We start from the raw sequence: 21,851 nt of genomic DNA on the forward strand, positions 1-21,851 counted from the left end.
TGGTGCTCAATCTACTTGTTAAAAAATGTAAATATTTTATTGCTTTTACCAAATTACTGGATCTGATTACATTGGGATGATGAGGGGGAAAGTAGTGTAACACAGCTAATATTTTCTACCATAATGGAATGAACATACAGTCTTAGTCATGACATCAAGATATCACAATGTAAGCATATTATTTAGAACTAAAAGCCCAGAACAAACAGCTGAATTTACAGGCCTGCCTCGGGATTGGAACTGAGGTATGGGCAGAAGTAGGACAAGAATCTGATCCTTTTCATTACTGTTTTTTAAAATAAGTATTGTATTAATAATCTTAACTATGAACAAGAATTGATTTTAAAAGATCAAGTAAAATAAAATATTATCTATTTTTCCTCATAGCATAGATTAAAACTCAGACCTTCCAGGATGATAAAGACCTTCCAGGATCTAACTCACTTTCCCACTTTTGTTTCCTATTATTCCCTCTTTCACACCTTCAACCATGACTTCCCCTCTGGAGCCCACTTCCTTCTGCCTTACATAACTCAGATACTCACCCAGACTGTAGCAGCCTTTCCCATCTCTGCCTGACAGATCTGTCCATCCCTAAGGCCAATTTCCACTCTGCTGGCAGAGTACAAACACTGAGCATCTCATAGATCAGGCCCTGGGTCTCAGTCCTAGCACTTGCCTCTCCTGGAGACAGCCAGACCCTCCCAGGTTAGCTGAGGAAGGCAGCTAGCCAGAACCTGCAGGCCACCTAGAATTACACACAAACTTCTGTGTGAACATGCCGCTTTCTAGGAAAAGTAAAGCTTTCAGATTAGCAAAGGAGTCTGGGAGCCAACAGAGGGTAAGAATCTCTGAACAAGGGCGGGGCACAGTGGCTCATGCCTGTAATCCTAGCACTCTGGGAGGCTGAGGTGGGAGGATTGCTTGAGCTCAGGAGTTTGAGACCAGCCTGAGCAAGAGCAAAACCCCGTCTCTACTAAAAATAGAAACAAAGTAATTGGCCAACTAGAAATATATAGAAAAAATTAGCCGGGCATGGTGGCGCATGCCTGTAGTCCCAGCTACTCAGGAGGCTGAGACAGGAGGATCCCTTGAGCCCAGGAGTTTGAGGTTGCTGTGAGCTAGGCTGATGCCACGGCACTCTAGCCTTGGCAACAGAGTGAGACTCTGTCTCAAAAACAAACAAACAAAAAAAGAATGTCTGAGCACAAGGCTTTAAAAGGAGAGTTAACAGAACTGAGGGAGCAGGAAGGGCAATGTGGCTGGAACCACCCAGCCTGGTGTCTGGATGCTGAGAATATCCCAAGCCTCGCAGACCTGACCTCCGGCATGTCCTCACCACTGGCGCAGTTTGCACGTGCTTGTCTGACTCTCTCCCCTGCATCCCTTTGCTGCGTGTACCTGGCAGGTATGGTAAGCTCCCAGAGCAGGTACTGTGTCTCCAGGTCTTAGAGGAGGCGTTTCTGAGCACCTGCCCAGGGTTGAGGTGGGTGGAGAAGCAGAGGCCAACTCTATGGGCTGGGCTGTTTGAGAAGACAGGTGGGTGTTTTGGGGAGGGAGACTGGCCTGGGAGCAGTGGTGGCTGGGTGACCCATCCTCACCCCACACTCCCCTCTCCCAGCTCCAGCCAGTCAGGTGCCTTGCGTATGAGGCTGGAGGACCAGCTGCCCCACTGCAAGCCCCAAAGCAATACAGGTTCTGCCAAAGACCTGGTGACAAAGGCACTGCATGCTGGCCTTTCACCCAGCCCCCAGTGTCTCTGGAAGTCTTCTTCTGCACTACACCTCCTACGGCTCCTCCCCTGCCCGGCCCAGCTGCCATCACTTGTCAGGCAAGGCCTCACTCCAGCAGCCCAGCGCTAGGCACCTGGCCCCTGGCGCAGCTCCCGCTGGCCACAGACTGTGTGCGTGCCCACCCCTCACGGCACTGCCTCCCCCGCTCTCTCCTCTGGCAAGGGCACCCTCTCCCACTCCCCCTTCTCCCCACTCTCACGGACACACAGGTAGCTGGAAGGAAGGGTTTATCAAAGGGCTTACCCAGAACTTCACGAGAAAAAAGGCATTGGAGGGTCCCCGTTCAAAGAGCTCCTTGAGTCCACCCTTTTTCTCCGGGAACTTGTCATAGATCTGGCGGATGTCCACGGCTTCGAGGTAGGGGTCGCTGTAGCTCGGGCTTGACTGGCCGATGTGCACGAACAGGTGCTTGTTGTACTATGGGGAGAGCAGTGGGCTGAGGGACAGAACGGAGCGCATAGCCAGGCTCGTGCGCACCCACCATGTGACCCAGAGAAGTCACTGCACCTCTCTGGGCCTCAGTTTCCCCACAGGTAAAACAGAGACAGTAGAAGTCTATTTCTTTTATCTACTGGGCTTCTGAGTAAGAGTCTGTCTAGCTAATGGGCTCCTCAGCTAAAAGGTAAGTTTGAACATGTCAGAGTGAAACGGTCTCTGGCATCCAGTCAGCCTGGCCTCCGCTAGCTGCCCATCTGGCCTCTGCGGGCGAGGCTGGTCACCCAGGACGCTGGACACCGAGGGGCGCTGGTGTCCCGCAGGGTGTGGGGCAGACACAGGAGGCCCGAGGCTCCCTGGCTGCCCCTGGAGGCAGGGACAGGCTGGGCTGGGCTGGGCTGCAGGGACTCTGGGTGAGAGCTGGTCGGCTGGGTGGAGGGCGGGAGACTGCCCCGGAGAGCTGGAGTCGGGGAGGAAGCCCCGAGGAAAGAGCCGGACGGGATGCAGGAGTCTGCGGAGGAAGGGAAGATGGGAAAGGAACAGGAAACCCGAGCCAAGGCCCAAAGCGGAGTGGGCAGAGGAGGGGGGCACGAAGGCCACAGTGGGCAGAAAAGAGTGGAGCCGGGCAGGCCCCAGGCAGGACCTACCGTGTCCGGGTCCTGCTGCTGCTCCAGGAAGGCAGAGAACTCCAACATCCAGAGCTTGGAGCTGGCCACGCTCCGGCCCTGCCATGGGGGTGCCGGGGGTGCTGAGGGTGACGGCATGGGCCCCGCAGGAGACTCGAACCCTGCACACAATGGGAGACGCACATGGACCTGTCCACAGACACCCTCCCTGCCAACCCTTCTTTGAGGACCCCAGGCCTCCTCGGAGAGACCCCATGCTGGCTGGGGGACCGCTCATCCTGCTAGGTGGGCCTCCTGGCAGCGTGGTTGAGGGCAGTGCCAGGCACGGGCCAGAGCACCGGGGCAGCCCCCGTGGAGAGGGGCTGGCCTGACCCGCTCAGTCTGCTCAGGCCTCTGCACAGAACCACACTGCAGAGAGCTGGACCACGCCGGCGGCCGTGGCCCACAGGGCGGAGAGGGCTTCCGGGCAGGCCCCATCAGATCCCCATCCGCAGCAGTGCCTGGCCCAGTCGGGGAGCTAGCCAGAGGAGCCAGCCATGCAAGACAGCGTCAGCCCCAGGAGAGAGGGATGTTCCCTGTTTCCCCACACCCAGAGCAGGGGCCCGCCCAGAAGAGGCACCCGACACGGGGCAGCTGACGGGAATGGACGACCGAAGAATGTGATGCGTGTCGACGAGGCGGCCGGCACCCACGCCAAAGGAGCTCCTCGGCCACCTGGGGGCAGCCAGGGTGTACGGGGTGACGCGGGAAAGGACATTCCACGCAGAGGAAGCATGCAGGGCTGTGGACCAGCCTGCAGGGTTTGGAAGCTCATGCGGTGGAAACGCACAGAAGGGTGGGTTTGGGCCCCCGGCAGGAGGCCAGGCTGAAGGGTCAGGTGGCAGGGGTTCAGTGAGACAGCACGGAGTCTACCCTGAGAGCCCAGGGACGTTGCTGAGGGAGTTTAAGCAGGGTAGTGAAATGGTGAGATGTGCATTTCTGAAAGGTCCCTTTCCGGTGTGGGTAGGCGGGTGAGAAGTGAGGTCCTGTGCTTTCCCGGAGGAAGGTGAAGGAGGCCTGAAGTGCCACCGTGCAGGGAGGAGAGCTCGGCAGTCAGCGACTGTGGCACGAGAAGGGCCCTTGGGGCAGACTGTAGGTGACCCCGGTTTTCCCATCTGGGGGTCTACGGAGGGGTGGGCCCTGTGCCGAGGCAGGGAACCCAAGAGCAAGTGGAAGAGCAGACACAGGGAGACCTGGCAGAGGCGGGCCATGCTGGACACACCAGTTGAAGCAGGTGTCTCATCTGTCCCATCAAGGCTTACTGAGGGACCGCTGTGCACTGCACAGACACCAGCCAGTCACAGGCACAGACAGGCAATGACAACAAAGAGTGCCCAGTGCTGAGTGCAGGTGGGCACAGCGCCCTCGGGAGGCAGGCAGCAGCAGGCACCTAACCTGGGTGGCAGCAGGCGAGAGACACCTTGCCCCAGAAGGCCGGGCCCAGCCTCGGCCAGAGGCAGGTGGGAGCGGGCGGATACGAGGAAGCACAGCTAACTGGAGAAGGGCTCCAGGCTTACTAGAGAGTTCAGATCCCCAGGGAAGCGCTCGAAGCCTGGTGAAGCCTGGTGGCGGTCGCTGGACGAGGAGAGGAGACCAAGGGTGCACGGAGCCCACGAGGAGGCTGCCACGGTCACCCAGGCAGAGTGGCAGGGCTGGGGTGAAGGCAGGGGCAGTGTGGACACAGAGAGGGTGGACTAGACCTGGCCTAGTGACTTGATTTCGATGTGGGGATGAGAGAAAGCTGCACCCAGGGACCTGTGGGACAGCAGGGTTGCTCTCGGCACAGGTGAAGCCCGAGGGGCCAGGGGCCAGACTGTAGGCAGCTGGCCAGTCTCCATGCCCGAAACAGTGGTTAAGGGCAGGGAGGCCATCCCAGGAGCCCAGGTGTGTGAGGCGCACATATAGCAACAAGTGTGGGCAGGTGGAGCAGCTGCCCAGACACAGGCACTGCCCTGTGAGCTGCATGTGTCCCACAGACGCTGGCACCGCTGGGGAGGGACCAATCGAGGCACCCCAGGGGGCAGGAAGGGGCCTGGAAAATGGCAGAGGTGTGCATGCTGGGGGCAAAGAATGGGCAGTAGCCAGGAGAGTGGCTGTATGGTCTCGGGACACAACAGGGAAGCACCTAAGAGGGGCATGTAGGCATCCAGCTATCGGGTGCCTGGGACAGGAGCCACAGGGCTGCAACATGCAAGGCACATGCACTGCTGACCCACCTGGCAGAGGCAGCGGAGGCTGGACAGCATAGGTTTGTTGGGAGAAAGGTTTCACGCTGCAGGAGAGAGGAGAGGGTGTCTGCCACGGGCAGGCTGCCGCCCAGAGCCTCAAGCAGGGTCCAATGCCCTTTGTGGTTTGGCCATCAGTGGCCTTGGTGGGCTTTGGCCTCCTGCTCCCTCCCCTGCCAGCTCCCTCGCGTTTTGTGGCAGATCTGCAGAAGCAGCATGTCTGTCGGGGAACCCGCCCCCACCCCTCACCCCCAGGTCAGCCAGAGGTCTGAGTCCCAGCCCCCTTCCCTCTGGGCCCCACACTCTGGCCCTGCCTACATCCTGGACAGACTGGGGTTTTGGCAAATGCCACCCCAGGGTGTTGACACCACGGGTTGAGCCCAGTGATGCCTGAGAGCAGGACAGCCAAGTCCCTAAGCTCAAGGCTGTCCCCCAAGGTTAACCCCACCCCCAGCTGTGGCCCTATCCCACCCTGGAGGCCAGGCTCAACTTCATGAGTTTATGGGTTCAAGTTCAGTTCAGGGAGCAACTGGTATCAGAAACCAGATCATACTCACTCATGGGACATTCCGGCTTGGCCCGGCAAAGCTCCTTGCCAAAACTGAGGAGGTAAAAAGTGCAGAGTCAGCACAGCGTGCACCCAGGCCCGTGCGTGGGGGAGACCAGGCAGGGCCTCCACCGGAAGGGAGGTGGAAGCCTGAGCCCGGCAGGGGGAGGGAGGGAGGTCAATGCCCCTGTCCAGCTGGTGAATGTTAACGGGCTACAGCAGGGTCCCCAAAGCCAGTTTTAAGGAGATCTAGTCCCTGAAAGGCTCTGTCGACAAGGTGCTCCGTGGAACAAGCAGCTACGTCTGGCCGGGGCTGCGCACTGTGTCCCTCCCGGAGAGATCCACGGCGCGCTCGGCACTTAAGGCTCTGAAGAGTCCTGGAGTCACGCAAGCTACTTAATTCTAAGTGTTGCAAACTCACTTTTCTAAAGAATCATTCCGTGTCTTATCTACTTACCGTGCGCTGGGCTGCTCCCTGGCACACACTTTGAAAAGCGCTGGGTGAGCTCAGGGCCCGGCGCTGCCCTCCCACACGCCTAGGGCGGTGCTGTGGGCATGCCTTAGTGCCCAGAGCCAAGAAAGCCCCGTGAGGAGGCAGCTCTGGGAAGGAGGAGCCTTTCTGGACCACTTTGCAAGTGTGGCCAACCTGCCTATAGGCAAGAAATTTAAAATCCAAGCAAGGGTTTGTTCCTGGACATCAGCTCTCCGCCTGGAAGGAAGGCAGGTCTGAGTCCCTGGGAGGAGAAGCAGGGATGAGGTCAAGTGGCACAGGCTGCTCAGGGACAAGCCCGTGCTGTGCCCAGGCCGCAGACTTCAGCTTCCTCATCTGTAAATTGGGCTCACTCTGCAGAGCTACCGGTTGGCCAGCTCATGGGCACAACCCCTTTTCCCCTTGTGAAAGGTCTGCTGAGGCACTGCTAAGGACCCCAAGAAGGTGGTTACAATACCGCCAGAGCTGTGACTCAGCAAGGCCCCTGGTCCTTGTTCCCTCCTTCCCCCATTTCCTGTCCTGAGAAAAATTTAGACCAGCCAATACTTCTGGCTCTTCTGAAGTGGGAGGAGGGAGGAGAGGGCTGGTCTGGCCTCTGGCTCTCATCAACCCACTTACCCCTGAGACTGCTGGGCGGCCTGGGCCCTGGGCGAGGGCCATGCTACCATGGAAGGCTGTGGCGGAGATGATCTGTGCGGACGACATGGCAGCCATGCTCTGCAGGGCCTTGTCCTTGGCTGCCTGGTCCTGGGGGAGACATGGCAAGACAGGCCTTCAGCAGGGAGTGCTCGTCAGGCTGAGGCGAGGTGGGTCTGGCCTCAGGGTCAGGATGCTCACCCACTGCCAGTGGCCAGAGCTGGGGACCAGCTGGTAAGCCCGTGCAGCGCTATTAACTTGTTTTGCCACTGAGCAAGTCACCTGGTTTCCCTGATCAGTTTCCTCATCTGTCAAAGGGGCATAATACTTGCCTTGCCTGTTTCATCAGAGCTTGAAGAGAGGTTGTAGACTGTCTGCCACATGGCATCTGTCCTTTTACTAACCACGGCACCTTGACGACAGGGCTCTTCTATGCCTCGCTCACCCGGCACCATGGGGACCTGGCTCAGTACCTGCCTTGTGGCAGATGATGTATAAATACCTTTGGATTCCTCCTCAAACATACAGGAGGGATCATCCCTGGCCACATGGGCTGTCTGGAGGCAAGAGGCAGTCTCCTGGGCCCCGCCTGACACTGTGGGCACAAGGGGCTCACCAACCTCTCACCTGTCAGAATGTAAAAACCTGCTGTATGCTGCCCTCCACCTTTGAGGTTCAAAGACCTCAAAGAACAGGTTCACTCTGCACAGGCCCTGCACAAATAGACACTTAGGAGAGCCATTTGTATGACACTTGTAGTAGCAGTAACAATCTCCTATACTTGTACAAGCTAGAGGTGCTAGTCCTAAGCTCTGTAATCCCAAAGGCTTTCAAAACCAACGAGACAACATTACCTATTTCAAAAAGCCTAATGAGACTTGTGTCTTTGTCACTGTGTGCAGCTTTGTTGGGGCTACATGGTTTGATTGCATCAACCCAGGAGCTCCAATTAGAAACTCTTTATCTCAGCCAGGCGTGGTGGCTCATGCCTGCAATACAAGTTCTTTGGGAGGCTGAGGTGGGAGGATGGCTTGAGACTAGGAGTTCAAGACTAGCCTGAGCAAGAGCGAGACCCCATTTCTACAAAAAAATAGAAAAATTAGCCAGGCATAATGGCATGCACCTGTAGTCCTAGCCACTTGAGAGGCTGAGGCAGGAGGATCACTTGAACCCAGGAGTTTGAGGTTGCTGTGAGCTATGATGACGCCCTGCACTCTAGCCTAGGCAACAGAGCAAGATCTTGTCTCAGAAAAAAAAATGCTATATCTTTATGATGAATTGTTTTAAATGGTAAACATAAACGAACTATTATTTGATACTTAATAATAATTAACTTGGTAGACCCAAATCTCCGTTGAGTGATACGGAGGATGAGAACAACAGAGATCCTTGCAGCTCACAGGCACTGCTGCAGGGAGACTTCACTGGTCTGCACACCAGCCCCGAGAGGGTTGGCATCGTGGCCAAGGCCCAGAAAAGTATAGGTGGCCCAGCCAGCGTCCTAGCGCTGCGTGGCTATGCACTCAGAACATGGCAGGCCCTCCAATCATCCTCTCAGGGTAGCACAGGGCAGCCTTTAGGAGGTTTGCGAGAATGCCACCTCACTTGAACCCCTGTGAGGTTGGTGGGACCAGTAAGATCTCGATTTTAAGATGAAGAAAGTGTGGTTCAGAGAATTGGGGCAACTAGGGTGCTGCCAGTGGTGACGGTGGGCCCTGTGAACTCGGCCCACGCTGGCACAGAGGGGCTGTGCAGACCAACAGCACCAGCATGCACCAGAGAGGGCATGGGGGGGCCGTTCTGAGAGGTGGGGTCATCCTCAACTTGGAAAATGCAGTGAAGCTGATGAAGTTTGTTCCTGCCCTGCCCCACACTGTCCTTTTGGTGCCAAACTTGGGCCTTGCTTGCAGAGGCTGAGTTTGTAAATCCAAGCCATGCCTCTTCCCAAGGACACTTGCCCTTTTCAGGAGGGAAGTTCCAAGCACACCCAGGCCAGCCCCCCTCAGGCCTCTCCCTCCAGGGGGACAGGAAGGACATGGCAGGCCGTACCCCAGCAAGCCTGCAGACCTGTGATTAACAATTGCATTATGAGGCCAGAGAGCGCCATCCGCTCAGTGCCAGCAACTTGCGTCCCTTCCCGGATACCTGATCCAAACAAATGACTGGAGCTCAGGAAACCACGGGCCTCGGAGGATGGGGCCGGAGTCAGGAAGAAGTGGGAAGAGCATTATGGGGAGTGACTGCAGGGGCCAGGCAACAGGGCCAGGGAGCCACTGAAGGGGAATTCAGATAACCACTCCGCCAAACTGTTGCTTTACAGATGAGGAAACTGGAGCTCAAGGAGGTGCAGAGCCTGGCCTGAGTGCCCACGGCCACAAGGGCAGAGCCAGGGCTAGAGCCAAGCCTCACAACCCAAGGGTTTCTACCCAGCTTCCACCCCAGAACCTAATTACTTTGGGTCCCAGATCCCTGGAGTACGACAAAATCGTCAGAAAAATCCCTCTAGGAAAACGCACATATACATGAACATTTGCATATTTTAAGGGCTTTCTGGCTTCCTTTAGTGCCTGTCCATCAATCTGCTGAAGGCCGTCCTGACCTGTTCTGTCCACAGGTTCTGACCTGTGGACAGGACAGGTGCGATTCCTTGAAGCACATGCGGGCCGCACCGCCAGCGCCCAGGGGGCTCCAAACACAACACTGGGAAGTCTGTCCTGCATTCTGATCCCCTGCTGGGTCCCGGGGAGTCGGAGGCAGATCCGAGAGGGAAAAGCAGGAGAGCAGGAGCGTGTGCCCTCCGGCCGGGGTGTTCCAGGGGCAGGTGAGCCAGCCCGGCAGGGAGGGACCAGCAGCTGCGGCCCAGCCAGCTGTCCTGGGGGCAAAGGAGTGAGGTGCTGCGTCACAGCTGTGGGGGTGGGGGACAGCTGGGCTGATGGCGGGGGAATGGGACTGAGTGGGCAGCCGGGCGTGGCTTCCTCGGAGGCAGAAAGGTCTGGATCCCACCCACTTGCTCTGAGACTCGTGTCAGGATCATGAACTGTTGGGGCCCAAAGGACTTTCGAGGTCTTCTAGTCCAGGGGCTTTTAAACTGGCTCTCGGGTGCACTAAGATTCAAGTGCCATCAGGTACGAGAGGCTGCATGGGAAGGACAGTGTCTCTGGCCTGTTCCCGGGCAACCTAGCTTTGACGGAACAGCTCTTCTAATAGCATTTTGGGGTGATATTTTGTTTGCAAAAAAGTAAAAATAAAAGGGGCTTCCACTGCTTTACAAATTTATAAACTCCTGGTCTAGTCTAATACTCTGAATGTTAGATCCCCTACCACGTGGCAGGCTCTGTTGATATTGCCTCCAAGACGGAGTTACTCCCTCCGCGTGTTCACAGAAAGGCCCACAGTTCCAGGGTCCCCAGGCCAGACTCCTGTGGGGACAGAGCCTCCCGGGGGGAATCCCAGCAGCAGCTGGCCCTCCACAGGGCAGTCACCTATTGGCAGAGGCCCCGCAGGGCAGGGCTGACACAGGAATGGGAAGGAACTGCCAGTCCCGGAGAGCAGGGAGCAGGAAGGGATTTGTCAAACACACCCCCCGCAGCAGTGCCCTTGTGCCCTGCCGTGCCCGCAGGCTCTGGCCGATGGCACTAAGAGGCCAGTGTGGCTCCTAAGAGGACCAGCGGCTCAAGGAGGTGCTCAGGGAACGGGGCCTGCAGGACAATGTGGCTGCTCTGAGCCATGTGAGCCCCGAGAGGGAGCTGAGGGTGGGGCCCAGGAGACTGGCCTGTAGCTGGCCCGGATCCACAGTACAGACCCTGACACACACACACACACACACACACACAGAGCTCCGAGGTCAAGTGGCCCTCCCTGCGCACACAAGAGGCCACGGGCTGAACCTGCCTCTCGACAGTGAGAAGCATGCCGACTCGCACACTAGCAGCTGGCCCCTGAACGCAAGGGGCAGGCTCATCCTGCTGGGAAAAGGGCCCCAACTTCTGACCCCCACTCCCCCCACTGCAGCGTGCCTTACCTTTAGCTTGGCCTGGATCTCACGGGCTTTGCGGCGAGCCAGTACCTGAATGTGGCTAGAGACCTGCAACAGGGATAGAGGGGTCTTGTCTCTACCTCCCAGAGAGCCTGTGCCCACAGCCTGGCTCCCCACCCACCGTCCTCCACAGCCCTCAGTCCACATCTGTGGACCAACTGAATGCATGAATGAACGAATGAAAAGGTCAATGCCTGGGCCCTCAGTCCAACCTGGTCCAGCTAATCCAGAGTTTGGCAATATTTTAAAAGTGTGGTGCTGGCCAGGTGTGGTGGCTCACACCTGTAATCCTAGCACTCTGGGAGGCTGAGACAGGAGGATTGCTTGGGCTCAGGAGTTTGAGACCAGCCTGAGCAAGAGCGAGACCCTGTCTTTACTAAAAATAGAAAAATCAGCCGGGTGTCATGGCATGCACCTATAGTCCTAGCTACTCGATGGTTGAGGCAGGAGGATCGCTTGAGCCAGGCTGACACCACAGCACTCTAGCCGGGGCAACAGAATGAAACTCTGCCTCAAAAAAAAAAAAAAAAAAAAGTTCAGTGCCAATGCTCTGCTGTCTGTTAAGTGTCTTCGGGAAGGTGTGGTAGGGGCTGCTGACACCCCCCGCCACAAGGTGAAAAATTACCTCCTAAGTGATGGCAGCAGAGACCCCAGGAAAACCATACAGCCGGTGGCACGCCCACCAGAGACACTCATCCTGAGCTGCTGCACCCCAAGAGCCCACACCTGGCCTGCAGGCCTGGCCCTCTTGGGAATGGGCTGGTGCCTGGGTGCCTTCCCCGAGATGTACACCTGTCTCCCAGGGCCCACCTGCTTCCTGGTGCGGGTCTTCCCTGTCCGGAGCTTGATGTAGCGCGCGATCAGCTCATTCCGACCTGCAGAGACACCAACAGCCCCTCAGCCAGGGGAAAGACAAAAGGCAAGGAAGGGGCGAGGGTCCCTGCCCGCTCGGGAGCTCTCCCCCAACTCTCTGCCCACCTTGAGTGGGGATGTGGGCTGGGGATTCTGCAGGGCCCCCCTTCCCTCCTTGGGTCACAGGGGTCTCTCAGCAGCAAGAGGAAGCTAAGGCCTCACTGGAAACCACAGAATGAGGTCACAGGGCCCATTGGTGCTGGCCACTTCCAAAGCCTCCTGAGCCCTTCCTCTCCCCATGCTGGCCACGCCCTCACCTCTGCCCCCACCTTCTCCTGTGGCCTCCCGCACGCAGGAGGCTCCAGGGAGTGCCTGGCTCCCTGCCCACCCCCACTCTGCAAATGAGTTGGCCCCTCCAAGCACTGTCCCGTCTGTGGGCAGTGGCAGGCACCGGAGTAAGAATGCCGAGACGATGAGTGCCCCTGGGAGGAAGCCTGAGCCCCTCACTCAGACCAAGGAAATCCAGCCAGTCCACGGCTGCCGGTCCACGGCTGCCGGTCCACGGCTGCCGGTCCACGGCTGCCGGTCCACGGCTGCCAGCCAAAGGCCAATGCTGGGCGCTCCCTGCAGGCCCAACCTCCCTGAGGCTGCCACTGAGCCTGCAAGATGCCGGAAAACTAGAAGGAGCCTTCCATGGCTTCTAGTATCATAAGAGATTATGACAAGAAGGTCCCTGTTTTCAAAGGAGCTCGCCACCTAGCTCAGTAGTGGGATGTGTCCAGAGGACAAGGGGTCAGTTCAGGCCAGGTGATCAGGTGAGCCCGCAGTTGGGCCTTGAGCACTGGGAAGCATCAGACCCTACGGAAGAGCGTGGGGGAGGCAAGAAGGTGTGAACGGGAGGGTGCCGTCACCTCCTTGCTCCACCTCTGGGGCCAGAGGGCACAGCCACTGCCTGCCCGTCCTGCTGAGCCTGGAGGGCGTGCGGCGTCCACATGAGGAAGCTGCTGGTGCAAGGGGAGGAGGGATGAGTGGGCTGCCCGCCACCTGGGGTGTAACCGCACTCCATGGCCAAGGCCAGGCTGGCCCCCCAGCTGACCTTTCCCCTCTGCCAAGGCTGAATTAAGAGGCCAACTCCAGAGGTCCCACACGCCAAAAGACTTGCTGGCCTGGGAGCGCTGGCTTGTCTGTCAGAGGAAGGAGGGAGGGGAGAGCCGGCTCCGGGCACTGCCTATGGGCTGGTCTCCACCTAACCCTGAGTCCATAAGATGTCTCTTCCCAAAGCTTTCCAGGGAAACGGAGCCCACCGGCACCTTTGGCAATCCCGTGAACGCTCAACAGTTCCACCCTGTGTCTAGCCAGAGGCACTCACGCTGCACCTCAGGTCTAAGTCATCGCCAATGCGTCACCGAAAACGGACACAGAACTGGGAGTTCTAGCCAGGTTCTAGCCCAGCAGTTCCACAAACGAGCTATGGGACCTCGGCAAGTCCCTGCCCTCACAGACTGTCACCTAGCCTACTCTTCTTAGATCTAGTTCCTTTAAAATTTTTCCTTCAGATTTTTCCAGCCAAATTTTACAGCCTCAGGAAAAAGACCTTAACTTTGGCTCAGTGAGAACTTTGTGGCTCACTTTCCCCTTCTGTAAAATGAACATTCTCTAGGCACAAGCCCAGTTCAGAGACTAGTCTGAGGGCAAGGAAAAGGCCAGGGGAGGAGGGCAGGTTCCCAGGAGCCGGGAGGTTGGTGACAGTGCTGGTGGACAGCGCGGAGAGGGCGAGTGGGAGATCTGGGGCTGGCGGGGCGGGAGGGAGCATGCGGGGCACAGCAGCTCGCCTGTGCTGCCTTCCTGTGCTGCCTTCCCTGTTAGACGCCTAGCACCTCTGCTCAAGTCTGCATCCCCACCTGCTGGCACCTATTTGCTGAATGAATGAAAGGATGAGTCCATCATGACTCCACCTTCAAAACAAACCCAGAATCCGGCCACTTCTCACCACCTCACCCTCCAGGGTCCGAGCTCCCCCGCTCTCTGGCCTGGGTATTGATCCCGCCTCCCCCTGGACCACCTGCTCCACTCTGTTCTCCGCACAGCAGCCGGAGTGACCCATTTATGCTCGAAAGCCCTCCACGGGCTCCCACATGCCCCCCTCAGATAAGAGTGTCCAAGTCCTTACGACTGCCTGGACGCCCCTCAGGGCCCGCCCCTCCAGCGCCCCGTCCCGCCCACCCGTGCTGGCCCTCTCGCCGCTCCAGGAACATGCTTTGTGCTCATTTGTCCTCCAGGCAACACTCTGCCCCAGAGCCCCGCAGCACTGTCATCCTCCGGGGGCCACCATCTCAGAGAGGTCTCCCTGGACCAGCCCAGCCGAAAGCATCCCTGCCACCGCCCCGGCACGTCCCACCGCCTTTGCTGGTCTCCATGGCACCTTCTAGCCTGCTGTGCAAGGAACTTATTTATTTTGAATGCTGTTCATGCCTCACCCACTAGAAGGGAAGTGCCATGAGAACAGGGCTTTTTGCGGTCTGTTTATTCAATTATTTATACCCACACCTAGAAAACTGCCTCATCGTAGCCTCTCAGTGAGTGCAGAATGAGTGACAAGGGGATGCACAGTGACGTTTGTCAGATGTCCCATAACCAGTTCAGCCTTCTAAGAAAAGGGGTGAGTTAAATGAATGTAAATGACCTTTTCTTTTTTTGAGACAGAGTCTCACTTTGTTGTCCAGGCTAGAGTGAGTGCTGGGGCGTCAGCCTGGCTCGCAGCAACCTCAAACTCCTGGACTCAAGCGATCCTCCTGCCTCAGCCTCCCGAGTAGCTGGGACTACAGGCACGCGCCACCACGCCCGGCTAATTTTTTTTGTATATATTTTTAGTTGGCCAATTAATTTCTTTCCATTTATAATAGAGACGGGGTCTCGCTCTTGCTTAGGCTGGTTTTGAACTCCTGAACTCGAGCAATCCGCCCACCTCGGCCTCCCGGAGTGCTAGGATAACAGGCGTGAGCCACCGCGCCCAGCCGTAAATGACCGTAAATGCAATCGGGGAAGGGCCCTAAGTGTAAGCCTGGTTAACTGCACACTAAATCCATTTCCTCCTACAATAGGCCGGTGATCGTTCCCATGTGCAGATAATCACACCCAGAGACTTGCAGCAGATGGGGGACTAACTGCCCAGTATTGGCTCAGGTGCTGACACCTGGCCTCGTGCCTGGCCTGGAGAGGACTCTTAGCTACCGAAAACCCCTCTCACTGGCCAGGTGGGCCCCTAAGGGGTCGTCTCCTCTGCAGCACACGGTAAGCGGCACCCCCACCGGCTGACACCCTTACTCCTGACACCACAGAGGACACAGCCTCCTGTGCCAGGAGCCCCTGCGCAGCCCCACAACTACCTTTGCCCTCTGTTGCTAGGAAGAGCCATCTCAGCCCCAGGTGAGAGGCCAGGCATTGGGGCAGGGAAGAGCCAAACCACAGGCAAGGCTGGCTCAACTGCCTTTGCAGTGTTTCTTTTTCTTTCTCCTTTTTTTTTTGTAAACATGTGGTCTGGCAATGTTGCTCAGGCTGGTCTCAAACTCCTGGGCCCAAAGGATCCTCCTGCCTCAGCCTCCCAAGTAGCTGGGACCCCAGGCGTGAGCCACCACACCCAGCTAACCTTTTTTTCATTTTATTATTTATTTTTTAGAGATGAAGCTTCACTATGTTGCCCAGCCTGGTCTTGAACTCATGGGCTCAAGCAATCCTCCTGCCCCACCCTCCCAAAGTGCTGGGATTATAGGCATGAGCCACTGTACCTGGCTCCCTTTTTTTTTTTTTTACTGTAATATACAGGTTGAGTAGGCCCCTTCCCCAATTGCATGGGCCCCTTCCAAGTCCCTAAACTTAACTTTCTCAGCGGCTTGAATGGAGTATGATTAATTGACACACGCTTAAAGTAGACAATTTGATAAGTTAATAGGTGGGCACACCTGTGAAGCCATCACCATCATCAAGATAGCGAGCATTTATCACCCGTAAAGTTTTTATCCTAATTTTATGTTTTTAAAAATTCCTTTTCTTAAAGAGAGCCTCCTAATTTCTAAAATTACTCATCCAAAATGCTTAGGACCAGAATTATTTCAGATTTGGGGATAACTACATTATACACTTACCAGTGTATCCCTAATCCAAAAATCTGAAGCCCAAAGTGCTGCACTGAGCATCTCCTTGGAACGTCATGTCGGCACTCAAAGTGTTTAGATTTTGGAGCATTTCAGATTTTCGGATGTGGGATGTTCAACCTGCAGCGATGGGTACAAGGCGGTGCTGTGATGCACGCGCACGGTGTGGAGCTATCAAATCAAGCTGACGGACATGTCCATCACTTCAGCTGTTTACCGTTTTTGGATGAGAAGATATGAAATTTATTCTCTTAGCACTTCTGAAATACATAATACACCATATTATTAACTGCAGTCGCCAAGCTGTGCAATAGGTCCCCAAAACTCACTCCTCTGGTCTCCCTGACACTTTGCACCCTCTGACGCATCCCCCACCAGCCCCTGCCTCCGGCAGCCGCCATTCTAGCTCTCCGCTGTGAGCTCGACTGTTTTAGATCCCACCTGCAGGAGACCGTGCGGCATTTGTCCTCCTGTGCCTGGCTTGTGTCGCTTGACATGAAGTCCTCCAGGCCTGTAGTTTTTCAAGTTGCGCTTCTCCCCCTCGCTGTCTCCGTGGCCCGTGCCCTCCCTGCTGACCGGTCTCACACCAGCCTGCGCTGCTCTTTGAGAACCCCTCCCACCAGGGTGGGGGTGAAGCGCGGGCTGCGGGTGTGCTGCACCAAGGGGGGCCAAGTGGCCGCCTTCCTGCCACCAGGGTCCTCCAGAGGTTACCCTCCCATCCTACGGGCTCCAGGCCAGCCGGCATCTAATCCGGCTTTACACACACACAGGGGACTGCTGTAGTCCCCTGTGACAATATTCACAACAATGAACATTATATCGGTGCCAGGTACCGCACAGCTCATCTGTGCCAGTGTCCATGCACACAGCACTCCATCCCCACGCCGGCTCTGTGAGCCTGGTGCTATTATCCACACTACAGACAGAGAAGCCAAGGCACAGAGAGGTTTAGAAACTTATTTGGGGTCACAGGCCACTACGTGACTGAGATTCAAATCCGCAGTCTGGTGCCAGAGCCCGTCTCCCAACTACAGCACTGCACACACGGCATCATACCTATCGAACGTGGGATGAGAAGCCACCTCCCGTAGAAGCAGGGGCTGGACCAGGCGCCCCAGAGGCCCTGTCTAGCCTGAGGAAGAAGACACTGAAGCCCAGAAAGGGGCATGGTTTATTCAGAGTCACAGGCTCGCCAGTGTCCTGGCACCAGGAGAACAAGTGCACCCTAAGGCTGCGCCCAGCGCTTCCTGGCCCCACACAAGGGCGCTCTCCCCGGCTGGGCGGGGGTGCCCACTGCACGGGACCATCGTGCCCTCTCTGTGGACTCATCCCCCATCCCCCGGGTCTCTGTGTGAAGTCAGTCCTTGGGGGTGTCCGACGGCCCCTCGCCCTGCCCCAGGTCCTGGAGGGAGAACCGACTATTTGGACCTGAGAGCCCGCCCACCACTTTCCACTCTCAGAGTGTGGTGCCCAGAGCTGGGGGAAGCCAACGTGCCCCAGGTGATACAGACACCAGGCGGTCCGCAGAGTTAGGCCGGAGTGGCAGGAAGGGTGTGGGCCCAGAGGCACAGTGCTGATGCCACAGGGAAGGGCAGCAGAGAAGAGCCACAGCAGTAAGAAACTTCTAGAACATTCAGGTGAGGTGGCGGGAAGGTAGGGGACCTGTGTCCATGTCCCAGCTCTGCCACTAGCTGCATTAACTGCAGGCCTTGGAGACCGCAGGCTGGGGAAGGAGGCAGCCCATCCGGCAGCTGGACATTGCGATGTGGCAGGTGGCCTCGGCCAACCCCAGAGCACGCCTGGGTGGGGCTGGGAAGGACGCCCCCGCCAGCCGGTGGGCCCATCTGTCAGAGCACATGTGCCCAACAGCCCCCAGCTCACAAAGCTCACATCACAGCCCCACCCCACAGGGGGAGGACTGTCGATGGAGACGGGAGCCTGGGCCTAACCCCGGGGCGAGGCTGGAGCGCTCTCCCAGGCAGGGCAGATTCCCCTCTCTCCACGCCAGCCACCCCTGCTGTGGGGACAGGCAGAAAGGAAGGAAAGCTCCTGCCGTTGGACAGCCGGTAAAGCCAGCTATCACTGCTCGTGCTGCTAATGAAGCCCTGCTGTAATGAATGCTGTTAGCCCTCACAAGAGAAAAGGGCTGAGAACCCTTGCAAGTGCTCCCGCCCCCCAGAAGGGACGGAGCCCACGTGGGGACTGGGACCTGGAGGCCTCTCTGGGAGTCAGCAGCTCCGCACTGCAGCCCTGCAGGTTGGGCACATCCTCCATGCCCTGCCCCAAACCCCGATGGCCTGTGGGGGCTTCTCCATCCAGGCATCAAATAAAGCCGTAAACACCTGGGGCAGAGGCGGAGGCTATTTGTGGAGAAGAAACTTCTGACTGAAGTCCAGAAGCAGTGATTGGACCTGACATCCAAGCTGTTACCACCACCGTCCCTGGAGGGCTCTGAGGCTTCTGGTGAAATCCTAGCCAGGCTGCAAGGCCACGGCCCCAAGAAGCCCCAAGAAGCTGGCTCTGCTCTCCACCCAAGTGGGTGTGCCCGTTCCTGCCTGTGCCTTCCTATTGGTCTCTGTGATGCTCCCGCACTAAGCTGAGAGCGCCCTGAGGACAGAGAACATGCTCCCTTCAGCTCCACACCCCAGGCTGTGCATTTGGCACCCACTGTGTGCTCTCATCCCTACGGCAGCACTAGAAGGCAGTGTCTTATTCTAATAAGCTCCAACAACACTAATCATTGGGAAAATGGAGATCAAAACCAGGAGACACGACTTCACACCCACCAGGATGGCTATGATCAAAACAATGGAAAATAACAAGTGCTGGTGAGGATGTGGAGAAATCAGACCCCTGAGCACTGCTGGTGGGAAGGGAAAATGATACAGCCACTGTGGAAAATAGTTTGGTGGCTCCTCAAAAAGTTAAACATATAATTACCATATGAGCTAGCAATTCCAATCCTATATACCCCAAAGAAATGAAAGCAGGGACTCAGATAGACACCTGTACACTAAGGCTCACAGCTGTACTAGTCACAATGGCCAAAAGGTGGAAACAACCCAAACGTCTGTCCATGGATGGGTGGATGAACTAAACATGGCATATACAGCCAATGCAACATGATTCAGCCTTAAAAAGGAATAAAATCCTGACATGCTACAACCTGAAGTACCTTTTTCTTTAACAGCAGTTACTCTTAGATGATTTCAACATAAATTAGTAATTCTATGTAGTTTTTATTGAATTATTTTCATCCAGAATTCCATTCTATTACTTTCAAAACTTTTATTCTGATTTCAAAAGTAATACATGGCCAATGTATAAAAATTGGAAAACATCAAAAATGTAGAGGAAAAATTAAATATTCATGAATCTAATAATAGCCACTGTTAATATTTTTGTGAAAATTCCTTCCAATATTTTTCTATATTTTTAAAAGAAAAATATCAAATGGCATATGGTATTTTAAAACTTTTCCCACCTGTAAATATATTAAGCATATTTTTTAAGTAAAACAATTTCAGTAACTTGAATTTTTTTTTAAGACAGGGTCTTGCTTGTTGCCTAGGCTGGAGTGAGCGCAGCGGTGCGATCCTAGCTCACTGTGACCTGTATATAACTCGTCCGCTCCAGCCATCCTCCCCCTCAGCTTCCCAAGCACCTAGGCCTACAGGTGCACAGCCACCACGCCCAGCTAGTTTTAAATTTTCTGTAGAGATGAGGTCTTGCTGTGTTGCCCAGGTTAATCTCCTGGCCTCAAGCCATCCTCCCGCCTTGGCTTCCCAAAGTGCTGAGGTTACACACAGGAGCCACCGCACCCGTCCTGGCCACCTGGTCCAGGTGAGGCACATCCGCACTCATGGGAGCTCCGGAAGTGCGGGCCGCCAGCCGCGCCACAGGGAAGCCCTAACCTGAAGGATCTTAAGGACATTGTGGGAAGTGAAACAAGCCAGACACAAAAGGACAAATACAATTCTACTTTTACAAGGTCCCTAAAATAGGCAAATTCGCAGGGCAGAAAATAGAAACAGAGATTACCAGGGGCTGGGGGAGAGTGGGATGGGAGTTATAGTTTAATGGGTATAGTTTCTATTTGTGGTGATGAAAAAGTTCTAGAAATGGATAGTGGGGTGATAGCACAACAATATGAATACACTCAATGCCATTGAACTGTACACATAAAATGCTTTCAATGGTTAATTTTATATAATGTATATTTTCCCACAATAAAATAAAATCAAAATATCCCCCCACAAAGGTAGCAGTACCATTATGCCCATTTTACAAATAAGGGCAGTGAAGCTCAGAGAGGTCAATGCCTTGCCAAGGTCACACCCGCTTTCTGGGCAGAGAGTAGATTTGCACCTAAGCTCACTCACACCATCAGGCTTCCAGAAGCCTGAAGTAGGGGTCCAGGGGGAGCACAGAAGGAGCCAGAAACCTGCAGGGGGACGGATAAAAGGGCAGCAGAGAATCCAAGCACAGGCCCTGGGGGGCAGGGCTGGAAGCTCACTGCCTGTCCCCTTGGCGAGCAGGGCCCAGCATCCTCTTCCTCGCTGTGTGACCCACCCACAAAACCAGGAGTTCCTCCCCTCTGACAGTCAGTCACGACAGTGCTCTGCCCAGATCCTCCTCTGGGGTCCCCCAAACCGACCCACCAACCGACTGTGCAAAGTCGGCGTTGCTCACACTCTCCTCCCCTGCCTGGAGCGCTGCTGTGGTTTGGGTTTTGTCCCCTCCAAAATGCATGCTGAAATTTAACCCCCTACATGGCAGTATGGAGAGGTGGAGCCTTTAAGAGGTGACTGGCTCAGGAGGGTTCTGCCCTCGGGAATGGATTGATTTATTCATGGATCGATGTGTTAAGAGGTTGTCACAGAGGTGGGACTGGTGGCTTTGTAAGAAGAGGAAGAGAGATCTGAGCCCGCCCTCTCACCAGGTGCCAGCCTGGAATTCTGCAGAGGGTCCCCATCAGCAGCAAGGCCCTCACCAGATGCAGCTCCTTGACCTTGGACTTCTCAGCCTACACAATGGTAAGAAACAAATTCTTCTTCTTTATCAATCACCAAGTTTCAGGTATTCTGTTCTCAGCAACAGCAAGCAGACTGAGACAAGCACCCGCACCCTCTACCCAGCTCAGCTCTACTTCCCGCAAGGAAACTTTCAAGACAGCCCAGCCTCTGGTTTAGCTGCTGTGGCCGGCATCAGTGCTGCCTGGGCGGCTGACCTTCCAGAGGTGTTTCTCCTGCCTCTCCCCGTAGACCGTGACGCTGTAGAAAGCAAAGGCCACACAGCCCTTGGCCCTGGCCTGGCCGGGAGTTGGGGGCACCGAATGAGAACGACTGGCTGCTGACAGGACAGCTCTCCTGGGACCCAGGGCAGGAGAAACAGAGAGAGAGAGAGTGGTAGAGGGAGAGGCAGAGACAGAGACAGAGGGAGAGAAGAGACCATAGAGACTTGGGAAGTTCAAGGGCAACCTCCAGGAAGTTGAAAGGCGGGGGCCGGGGGTGGTGGCAGGAAGGAACAAATGCAGAGGAAGGCCCAGAGCCCAGCAGGGCCAGCTGAGCTGGGAGGAGTGGGGAGGCCAAGTGCGTAGCAGGCGGGGTGGCAGGCAGGGGAGAAATCGCTCCACCCTCACCTCCCACCACCTGCACACAGGGGCCAGCAGCGAGCTTGGCCAAAGGAGGTCAGAGTGGCCGATGTTGGCAGTGCCAGGGTGAGGGTGACACAGTGACAGGGCAAAAATGAAAGTGGCCGTGAGCAGGAGAAAGCTAGCACCCCAGGCCAGGGAGCCAGCCCAGGAGGGTAAGAGGTGCTCAAGGGGAGGGGAGGGCCAGGACCAACGAGAGTGGGCGACTCAGCTCAGAAATAGCAGGTGTTAATCTGCTGTGTTGCTCTGCATGTCATCTGCATGTCTGCCTGGCGCTGGTCAGCGCGTCCTGCTCTGGCTGTGCTGTGGCCAGGGGTGGGGACAGGCCTAATCCCTACCCTCAAAGAGCAAAGGCCAGGCCCCGGGTC

General features: G+C 56.1%; 1 protein-coding gene across 3 annotated transcripts in view; it reads right to left on the bottom strand.

Annotated features, from left to right (window-relative positions):
* TEAD4 (TEA domain transcription factor 4) overlaps positions 1–21,851 on the bottom strand; it is a 69,523-nt gene that overhangs the window by 15,520 nt on the left and 32,152 nt on the right. For 2 of the 3 annotated variants that reach the window (XM_076007764.1, XM_076007762.1), the window contains exons 2-8: positions 11,638–11,702; positions 10,813–10,875; positions 6,774–6,902; positions 5,676–5,719; positions 5,110–5,165; positions 2,876–3,015; positions 2,037–2,210 (exon numbers count right to left, since the gene is read on the bottom strand). In XM_076007764.1, coding sequence (XP_075863879.1) covers positions 2,037–2,210; positions 2,876–3,015; positions 5,110–5,165; positions 5,676–5,719; positions 6,774–6,869 — 510 coding nt within the window. In that variant the 5' untranslated portion in view covers positions 6,870–6,902; positions 10,813–10,875; positions 11,638–11,702. The remainder of the gene's footprint in view (positions 1–2,036; positions 2,211–2,875; positions 3,016–5,109; positions 5,166–5,675; positions 5,720–6,773; positions 6,903–10,812; positions 10,876–11,637; positions 11,703–21,851) is intronic. The other variant, XM_076007763.1, reaches the window with a different exon arrangement.

Source organism: Microcebus murinus, chromosome 10 (genome assembly GCF_040939455.1).
Source record: "Microcebus murinus isolate Inina chromosome 10, M.murinus_Inina_mat1.0, whole genome shotgun sequence".
In the NCBI taxonomy this organism is placed as follows: Eukaryota; Metazoa; Chordata; class Mammalia; order Primates; family Cheirogaleidae; genus Microcebus; species Microcebus murinus.